Source organism: Falco biarmicus, chromosome 6, assembly GCF_023638135.1.
Source record: "Falco biarmicus isolate bFalBia1 chromosome 6, bFalBia1.pri, whole genome shotgun sequence".
NCBI classification, from domain to species: domain Eukaryota; kingdom Metazoa; phylum Chordata; class Aves; order Falconiformes; family Falconidae; genus Falco; species Falco biarmicus.
Genome location: NC_079293.1, coordinates 73,561,268 through 73,570,530, shown reverse-complemented (window position 1 = coordinate 73,570,530; position 9,263 = coordinate 73,561,268). Strand labels below are relative to the sequence as shown.

Below are 9,263 nucleotides of genomic sequence, written 5' to 3'. Positions count from 1 at the left end.
TATCGATGGATCCCTATAGATGTATCCCGGAAGGTCTATCCCTACATACGTATTAAGTCTGTCCCTACGGATCTATACCGCCCGTAGATGCCACGCAGCCGAGGGCACCGGTGTTTTGAAGCCCGGTTGCGCGCCCTGCGCTACCCCGGGATGGCGCGTCCCCTCCCGCAGCCCGTAACGCCCAGACCCTCCTTACACAGGACATGAAATAAATAAAATAATATATTAAAAGAAAAAACAAGTTCACACCCCCCATCCCCGTGCAGGTTTGGCACAGCAGCCGCCGGCTGCATTTAGTCCTTTCACTCTGCCAAAACCATACTGTTTGGCTTGGGGTTTTTGTTGGGTTTTGTTTGTTTGGGGTTTTTTACCCACTGTTTAAAGAATTTTTTCGTGATTTTTAAAAAAATTCAATTTCCGGCAAAGTCCTGAGGAGAAAATTTTAAATAAATCTTTCTCCCCCTCTCCCCTCAGCCCCAATACCTAATGTTTGGCGGCGTGGTGGTGGTGGTGTTATTTTTAAGTTCCCTGCTACTCGCGGGTGCATCTATCAACACCCGGAGTTTTAACTCTAGAACCGCCGAGGAATTCGATGCGGGGTGGGAAACCAAAACAACTGGCATCGTATCGATTTATTTCCTCCCTGGGGGAGAAGTGGGGCCTGGAAAGGAGAGTGGAAAGGCTGAGATTTGTTCCGTTGGGTTATTTTCACGCAGATTTCGTTAACGGCTTCGCTTTGCGGGCGAGCGCGCTCCGGAATCGCAGGGGGAAAAAATAAAAATGCCGGAGTGCAGAGCAGGGTTTTGTTTCCTGTCGCTGCGCTCCGCTGTGCCCCATCCTCTGCTGTTTTGGGAGATAAAAAGTGTCCCAAATCCATCCTCTCCCGCCCGGCTGGGGGTCGGCTCGACTCCTCAAGGCACTGCTTTTTCGGGGTGCGCTCCCCGGGATGCCGTGCTCGGTACCAAGGGCCGATATTTCCCACTGAACGCGGCTGAATTCGGCCACTCACACGCAAAACCGACCTCGGAATACTTTTTTCTTTTCCTGTTTTTTCCTGGATGAGGCAAAGCCAAAGCAGGTCCTTGCAATCGGCTCTGCTCCTGGGGGAGATGCTCCGGCGGTTTTAATCGGGTTTAACTGGATTTTTTATTTCTTTTTTAAGGAAAGGGCTGTTATTCAGTAGGAATTCAACGGAGGTTCAGCAAAGAGAGAATCACCAGGGATTTTGCAAGGCGTGGAGAGGGAGATGCGTGTCTGAAATGCCGGATACTCTGCTGCTTTGGAGAAGAAAAAAAATAATAGAAGACATCGATATATTGAATTATCCTTTCTTTCTGTGCATGCCAATGGCCCTATGTTCAACAACGTATTTCTATATATACACGTGCCCGCAGCGTGACATAAATTACACTGGATATTCAGATATGGGAGTATATACATATTGATAGTAACACACGTTCCCGTGTCCAACATGCATTAAGTCCCATCTATACGCAGTGTTTGTATCGGTATGTATATAACTATACACTCATTATTACATACCTATTTCCTCCGTATGCTTTAAGTACAAAGATCTGCAAGGCACACAGCGGCACGGTTGCCGATATTTCCCTGTGCTGTACTTCTGCCCCTGTAATTTTATTTCTATACGTGCCTATAATCATCTTCGTGCCTATATTTGTGTATCTGCCCGGATTTACCTCTAGCTGCGTTTTATTCTATTGTAGCATCCCCACCGGTCCCGCTTCCCCGGAGCTCTCCCTTTGCCTTCTGCCCCTGCTTCAATAAATCGCTTTCCCCCCCACCCCCCCGGCCTTTCCCCCCCCCCCTTCCCCCCTCCTCCCTCCACCTTTTCCATACAGAGATTTTTAATTTCCTCAGGGATTATTTTTCTTTCCAAGTCCCAAAAGCCACTGCCAGACTCCCCCCACACCGCTTCCCTGCCAGGACCCCCCAGTTTCCAAGGGAAACCCTGGAGCTGGAGTGTAGGAAATATTCAGGGTGCGAGCATTATTCCCGGGGAGCAGGGCTCTGGGACGCCTCGGCAGCTCTCAAATGAGCCCCTGGGAGAAGGGGGCCGGTAGGGGCTGACCCCCCAGTGGCCTTTGGCCCCTCGGGACCCCACGTTGGTGGAGGGGTGCAGTTGCCCTGGGCTGTCCCTGCGCTGCACCACTGACTTTAAGACCCAGCGGCCTCTGCAGTGCACAGGGAGGAGGCAGGAGGCAAAAGATGGGTGTCCAGGTTTTCTTTTTTTGGGGGGGCACCCCTAAACAGGCTGGAGTGGAGGGGAGAGCAGCTGTAACCTCATCTCTTTGCTCGAACCATGGAGAATTTGGGGCAGGAGCTTGGAGATACCCCCCCCTCCCTGCAATATCTCCAAGGCAGGGGGTTGCCTCCAAAGCGATTGGGGAGCTAGTGGGGGGTGGGAGGGTGTCCATGCCCCCCCAGTAAATGCCTTTTGTTACTTCTGTGAGCTGGGCATGGGTGTCCTTCCAGGTGCACAGGGAGGTGTGGAGTAGGGCTGCCCGGCTGGACTTTGCCTGCAGCACGGGGCCAGCCGTGTGGCCATGCCCATGGTGGTGGTTTGATTGTATTATTTTATTCCTTTTTTTTTTTTTCTTTTTTTTTTTTTTCGTAACGCAATGAAACCTGGCGCCCAGCTGATGGTGCAACAGATATTAGCAAACCTCCACCCCCTTTGCCCCCCCACACCCCCCCACTTTTACCTCCCATCGCCGCCCACTTCCACGTGATGTGGGCAAACCAGTCAGCGAGTGGGACTGGGGAGTCTGGCCACACTGGGAAGCCAAAGGGGGGCCGGGGGATGGTGGTGGGGAGCAACACAGAGTCCCGCTGCCCCTAACGCCCCCCCTTCCCACGAAGCAGGAGCAGGCAGGAGCCAGGCATCTCCTAGCCCTCTGCCTTTCCCGCAGAGAGGGGGTGTCCTGCCCCACGGCCTCGCTCCTTCCCACCCCTCGCCCCCCCAGCACCGAAGGTGGGTAGCGCTTCTCTGTCCCCTCGCTCCTCTCCCTCGTTGTCACACTGGGACCCGGCGAGCCCCTTCCCATGGGCCTCCCCTGAAAGCTTCCTCCTGTTGTCTCCTCAGGCTTGAAAACGGACTCGATTTTCCTTTTTGGGGTCGATTATTTTTTTATTATTATTATAATCATTACTATTTTTAAGGCAGGAGGGGAACTCACTCCGTTTTGGCTTCATTTTGAGAGTCCCGTGGAAACGCTCCATCCCAGGCCGGTGACACGCACAGAACCAGCCGCTCCTCCGTCCCCTGGGTGGCGGAGGGAAGCAGAGGTTCCCTTAAACCCCCTTTTTCCCAGCTTGCTTCCATCCTTACCCCTTCCCAAAGCTGCCTCCGGCTTCTCCCCCTTTCCTCGGCCGCCTGCCCGTCTCCCGCTGTCCTCGGGGGTATCAGTCCTTATCTGCCGGTTATCTCTTCTGCTGCTAAATTCAGCCCAGCGGAGGGGTTCCGCCGGGGGAATCTGCTAGTTCAATCTAAATCAGTCCCAAGAGTTATTTCTCCGGCCATAATACACCCCACCCACCCCACCCCCACTCCAGCCCTTCGCCGGCTGTGATACGGTTTTCTAGGATCCCGCCATGATCTGCAGGGAAAACAGCACCTCGGGTGGTTTCACCCCCCTCCCAGACCCTCCTTGGGAAGGGTATTTCACCCTGAACCTCCGCCACAAGTGGGTTTTGGGGTCTCACCATTGCAAGACACATGCACACACCCCACCTCCACCCCGACCCCCCTCCCGTCACAGGAGCCCGAATCAGAAACCAAACCACGATGGGCAAGAAAAAGCACCCACCGCACCCACCCTGCCCCCCGGCTCTGGGAAGTGCCTCCCCCCCTCCCAGACCCACGGCATCCCCGTCCCCACAGCATCCCCGTCCCCAGTGGGTCACCCCGCTGCGCTTCCAGCCTCTCCCCACGCGGGAAAAGCCGGGGTGGTGGTGGGAAGAGAGGAATTATAAACACCCGGGGGGGGAAGTTTTGTGGGTGCTGCTAGGGGTCTGCTCCCCACATGCCATCACTTGCAAGTGGGTCCAGGCAGCATTGATGGGGGGGTGATGCCCCCACCCCCCCTCCTTGTAGGCACCCGTCCCCACGCGTGGCCGGCCTTTGGGGGGTGCGGACACACGTGGGGAGGGCGCGGGGTGGGAGGGTCGAGTCACCCTTCCTCCTCCTCCTCCTCTTCCCCCCCTTTCCCCACTGTCTGCCTAATTTAATACTCTATCCCGCCCCCCCCCAGCCCACATCAGCCCGGGCCATTAACAGCTTAAAGCACCGGTCGTACCTGCGGGACAAAGCTTTTTGCTCCAGGCCTTAGGAGAGAGCATCGCTGTCTCTCACCTTCCCGGCTGTGTGCCCCTCTCCCCTTCACACCCTCCCCACCCCCCACACACCCCCCACCCAAGACTGCTCTAACCTCCTTATCTCCTCCGCCCCGAGTGGGGCTCCGGGCCGCTGCCTCCCGCATCCCGGCCGCATCATCCCCTGCCTCCCCCGGAGGTGGTGTTGGACGGGGCGGGGGGGGGAAAGGCGGGGAGGAGACTGACCGAGGGTTTTAAGCAGCCCAGCCCCATCGTGGAGCCGGGGGGGAAAGCGGGGGGGGGGGGAAAGCAGGAGGTGATGGATGGAGCCCAGTGGGAGAAGCTAAAGCCAGGCGGGAGCTAAATCTCTCCTCCGGAGGGACCTGGGCTTCTGGCTTGGGGTCTCGAAGAGGCGGCCAGACCTGCTGAAGGTGGGGAAGGTGGGTGGTGGGGAAGGGGGGTGGGTGGACGGAAATCGCATCTCTGGCGGTATTTCGGTTTTGGCTGGAAGGCTGTAGCACTGCGAAACCTCTCTGGCCACTGCTGACCACAGGGGAAAGCGAAGCCTGGGGGTTTCTCACTCGCTCCCCATCGCTCTGGATTGTGGCTGGGGACCCGGCTGGGGTTTGGGAAGGCCCATCGCGAGATGTACCAGAGTTTAGCCATGGCAGCTAACCCCGGCCCTCCAGCGTACGAGGGGGCAGGTGGCTTCATGCACAGCGCGGCCGCAGCGTCCCCCGTCTATGTGCCCACCACGAGGGTCACCTCCATGCTCCCCAGCCTGCCATACCTCCAGAGCAGCGGCTCTTCCCAGCAAGGCAGCCCCGTCTCCAGCCACTCCATCTGGACTCAACCCGGAGCCGAAGGTGCCGCTTACAACCCTGGATCTTCTCATCGTCCCATGTCACCTCGGTTCTCCTTCTCCACCAGCACCCCCATCCCTGCCACCTCTTCCCGGGAAGCTGCGGCGGCTTACAGCAGCTCCTTGAACCTTTCTGCTAACGGGAGGGAGCAGTACAGCAGGGGTTTCAGCAGCTCCTATTCCAGCCCCTACCCAGCTTATATGAGCCCTGAAATGGCCACGACCTGGACTTCTTCGCCCTTCGACAGCCCCATGCTGCACAACCTACAGAGCCGAGGGACGCCCGCAGCCGCCCGGCATGCCAACATAGGTGAGCGCAGACAGGGTTGGGATAGGGGAGGGAGGGTTGCGCCCCACTGCCCCCCCTAATTTTTTGTGCACGCACCCTGTTTTGGGTCAGGCGAGGAGGCAAGAAGGGCAGGAGGGAGAAATTCGGCATATTCAGGATGTCGCTGCTGGAGCCTCCTCTCTGATTGCAAAACTGCCATTTCAAATTATCCTCAAGGACCACAGTTTTAAAAAAAATAAATGTAGTTTAGGGTAGGTCTGGACTGGCAAGAAATGATGTGCTGAGCTACTGCACAAGGGCCTGCTGGGTCTACAAATAGCTCTGAGGGGATTTAGGGGATGTCCACAGTGTATGGGACCACAGTGCTCCATGGGCATGCAGGCAGTCCCTTCCTGGTCTTGCTTCAGGTGTAAAATAGGGAAAATTTATTTGGAAAATAGGGAAATGAAATTTGGCCTGTGAATCCCAGATCTTTCCTTGGGGCTGTTGCATGTGACATCTTTTTTTAAAATTTTTTGAAAGGTCGGTTTTGGCTAGAGAAAGGGAAAGTGAAGGGAAATCTGGTGCTGAGAAGATATTGATTATCGTGTTTCCTGGGGGGCTCACAGGCACATCTGACTGACCCAGCCCTGTATTTCAGTGTCTGCTTGCCCCATAAAATCTCAGCCCTGATCTCTTGTGCCGATCCTGATCTCAGAACCTTTCAGTTCAATATGCGCCCCAGGTCCCACAGCCAGGAATCATCCCGAATGGCTTAAAAAATTGCTTTTGTATTTGGTATGGTGGAAGAAGGAGAAAAGGGGAGAGAAATGCGGGGCACATATTTGTATCGCGGTTTCATAAACCCTTTTTTCCTCCCTGCCTTCTCTCTATGAAGGTATTTCTGTCAGCTTCGGGGTCGGGGTTAACAAAGAAAACGACTCATATTTGTCTGCAAATAAATTTTAAGATTGAGTTCTTTAACCTGAATTTTGGAGGGTAATTTTTCCATCGTATCTAGCAAGATTTGCTTTATCTTTAGTATTATTTTAAAGCACTACAGAAAAGCAAGTTGGGCGCTGGTGAAGGCTTGGCCTTGCCAAAGCCTTCTGCTTTTCTTTGGGCATTATGAAATTGCTAAAAATCAGAGGCAGATTACCTTTAAGGGTAAAGTTTTGGCCAACTAGGCAAGTTTTTTGGGAAGCCATGAGAAGGTAGAAAGCATAGGAAAAAAAGCAGCACAAATCAAATAATCAAATAATAATTGGATATTTTCAACAAGGACATATGTGCATTTGTATCTGACTACAGTGCCATCTCTCCCTTGGGGAAAAATATATTACCTTTTTGCAGTGGTCTCAGAAGGGTTCTTAGTAATAAAAATAACTTAAAGACAAAATAATGCAAATGAAGAATTGCAGTTGCAAAAACACCTGGCAGATTTTAAGGTGCCAGAGATTAAGCGTAGTGATTTTGGGGTTTCAAGCTCTGTGTTACGCAGCTGTTTGCGTTGCAGGTCTTGCAGCCTGCATTTTGGTGGCAAGAAGTGGTTTTTATCTGGGCCCTTAAATAACACCAGGAAGATGGGATGAATTGAACCAGTCCAGAAAACATTAGCAGTCGCTAACGAAGGAGGAAGGAGCTGGGATCCTTTTCATCGCTAGGTCCTGATTCGGGTGCTGCACTCACAGTATCATCTCCAGCATCGCCAAGGGCAGCACGGCAGAAACTGGGGGATTTATTAGCGTGGGTCTAATCATGTCTCTGCCTTGAAGGTGGAAAAAGCACTTGGGTTTTAAATAAAAAGTGCTTGGGTTTTGGTAAAAAAAACACCAAAACACAACCAAAAAAACCAAAAAACCAACACAAACCTGCTCGAGAGCTGGTGAGTTTTAAATTCAGGATTAATTTAAATTCAGGATTTTTTTGGAAGGCAGCTCCCCTGGCAACTATTTTAAGGTCTAGACCTTCCCCTTCCCCTCTTCTCCCTGAGTTGGGACGTGGCCGCTGCCTTCCCCTCTAGATGCTGGGGCAATGCTGTAGGCTGCAGGTACAGAGGGGGTTGTATGAAGCGTGGAAAGGCTGGCTGGTGGTTTCTGAGTGGGGAGAAGCGGGGATTTTTTATGAGCAAAGGTGAAAAGCCCCGATGGGCTGAAAAACTGAAGGCACTGAAAGATGTAGCAGGGGGGTGACACACACCGTCGTGGACAGACCCACTTTAATAATACATCCAAGCCTGGCTCGGCATCTGAGCAGTCCCTGGCACAGCAGTGCTTACTCCTTCCTTTGCCATTCCTTAGGACTAAAAATATTTTTATTCCCTGCACAATGAGGAATCTCAAGGTGGAAACGCAATCCTTAGTGCAAGGCTGGGTTAAATCCAGTGATTTTTGCAGCACTCTCATTTTCTTCCAGTGATTTTGCTTCCTGGAGAACCACCACCTCTGGATAGCGCTAATTGCAGAGCACCCCTGGGATCTTTAGAATTTTAATTATTATCAATTTTTAATGATGAAGATCAAGTCTATGCAGGTGTAGGTGAATATGCAGACACAGATATGCAGTCTATGCAAGTGGGCATGACATTTTTTTCCTTGCTGTAAAGCAATGCACCAGGAAAAGAAGTTTAGTGAGAATGTATTCAAAGAAAATGATCCTTAAAGAAATAAACATCTTGTTTTTCCCTAATAAGAGGAATTTTGGCCAGGGTTAAAACGTGCCAATGCAGCTGTGCCGTGTGAAGCACTGGGAAGGATGGGTGGGTAAATCACATGGGCCGATTTGAAAAACATTCCCTGGTGTGAGTTCAAAATGCCAAATCTGGGCTTTTCAGGGTAAATTTGGTGAATTATTTCATTACCCTGAAGGGCAGGATCAGACCCTGTGGTTGAGGCCGTGAACTTGCTCCAGGCATTGCCTGGGGTGGGGTTACAGTGAATTCCCGACTTAATGAGGCATAAAAAGGACCCGCTGTGATGTCCCCATACGGGAGACTTGCCTGCCAGCACCAAAAAGCTCCTGAAATCTGTCCCAAAATTCGCAGGGTCAGGCAGCCTGCCCCTTCCCCCTTTCCCAGGCTGAGGGCAGCAGGGATCGAGGCCGGCACGGGAGCCCAGGCGTGTAGTCGCTGCCGCTTGCTGCCTCCTGGATGTCTCCAGGCTGGGGATGGAGGGCCACATCCTGGTTTGCGACCCCCCTACCCCCTGCAGTTTTGCTATTTGTAAAAAAGCAGCAGGTTTTTGGGTTGGTTTTTTGTTTTTTGTATTTTTTTTTAGGGGGGGTGTGTGTGTGTTTTGTTTTCTGTGGCACTGAGAAGGTTGATGTGGTTGGGAGTAAGTGGGGGTGAGGGGCTATGGGTATTTCTGATGGGTGCTTTGCATTTTGTTTCGACTAAGTCCAAGTCAGGGTTCCTCAAGCAGGCACCGTTTGAACACAGCAGCAGCATCTGGGAAGATCAAAGCCTGGAGCAGACGCTGGGTTGGAAAATGTCTTCTCTACTGCTGGTGGGGGAGAGATTGTGAACCAGATCTTAAGTTTTCCCATAGGGATGCTAAGAGATTTGCCCTGTAGCATCCCAGAGCCGGCATTCCCAGTGACTCATTGGCATTTGTTACAACCCTCTGCCCTACAAGTGTCCCCTGACCTTCCCCATGCACCTAAGGACAAGGTGCCTGCTCCCCGTGGGGTAGTGGGTGATGAGGGGAGCCCAGAACCTCTGCTGTCCCTGCCCACGGAGGGATGGGGCCGTAGGACAGAGGGACAGGGTCATAGGACAGAGGGATGGGAGCATAGGATGGA

The 9,263-nt window shown here is 52.9% G+C and overlaps 1 protein-coding gene and 1 long non-coding RNA gene across 5 annotated transcripts in view; one reads left to right on the top strand and one right to left on the bottom strand.

Annotated features, from left to right (window-relative positions):
• Window positions 1-617: 617 nt before the first annotated feature.
• LOC130151341 (uncharacterized) lies at window positions 618-4,547 on the bottom strand. Of its 3 annotated transcripts, none has more exons than XR_008822552.1 (3): window positions 4,452-4,547; window positions 3,201-3,286; window positions 618-1,274 (listed from the first exon to the last, which is right to left on the bottom strand). It is a non-coding gene; the product is annotated as an uncharacterized LOC130151341 (long non-coding RNA). The 3 variants fall into 3 exon arrangements; XR_008822553.1 differs by lacking the exon at window positions 4,452-4,547 and adding an exon at window positions 4,320-4,427 and having other exon boundaries at window positions 3,201-3,510; XR_008822551.1 differs by lacking the exon at window positions 4,452-4,547 and having other exon boundaries at window positions 3,201-3,535.
• A 411-nt stretch (window positions 4,548-4,958) lies between these two features.
• GATA4 (GATA binding protein 4) overlaps window positions 4,959-9,263 on the top strand; it is a 28,212-nt gene continuing 23,907 nt past the window's right edge. For both annotated transcript variants that reach the window (XM_056343467.1, XM_056343466.1), the window contains exon 1: window positions 4,959-5,507. In XM_056343467.1, coding sequence (XP_056199442.1) covers window positions 4,982-5,507 — 526 coding nt within the window. In that variant the 5' untranslated portion in view covers window positions 4,959-4,981. The remainder of the gene's footprint in view (window positions 5,508-9,263) is intronic.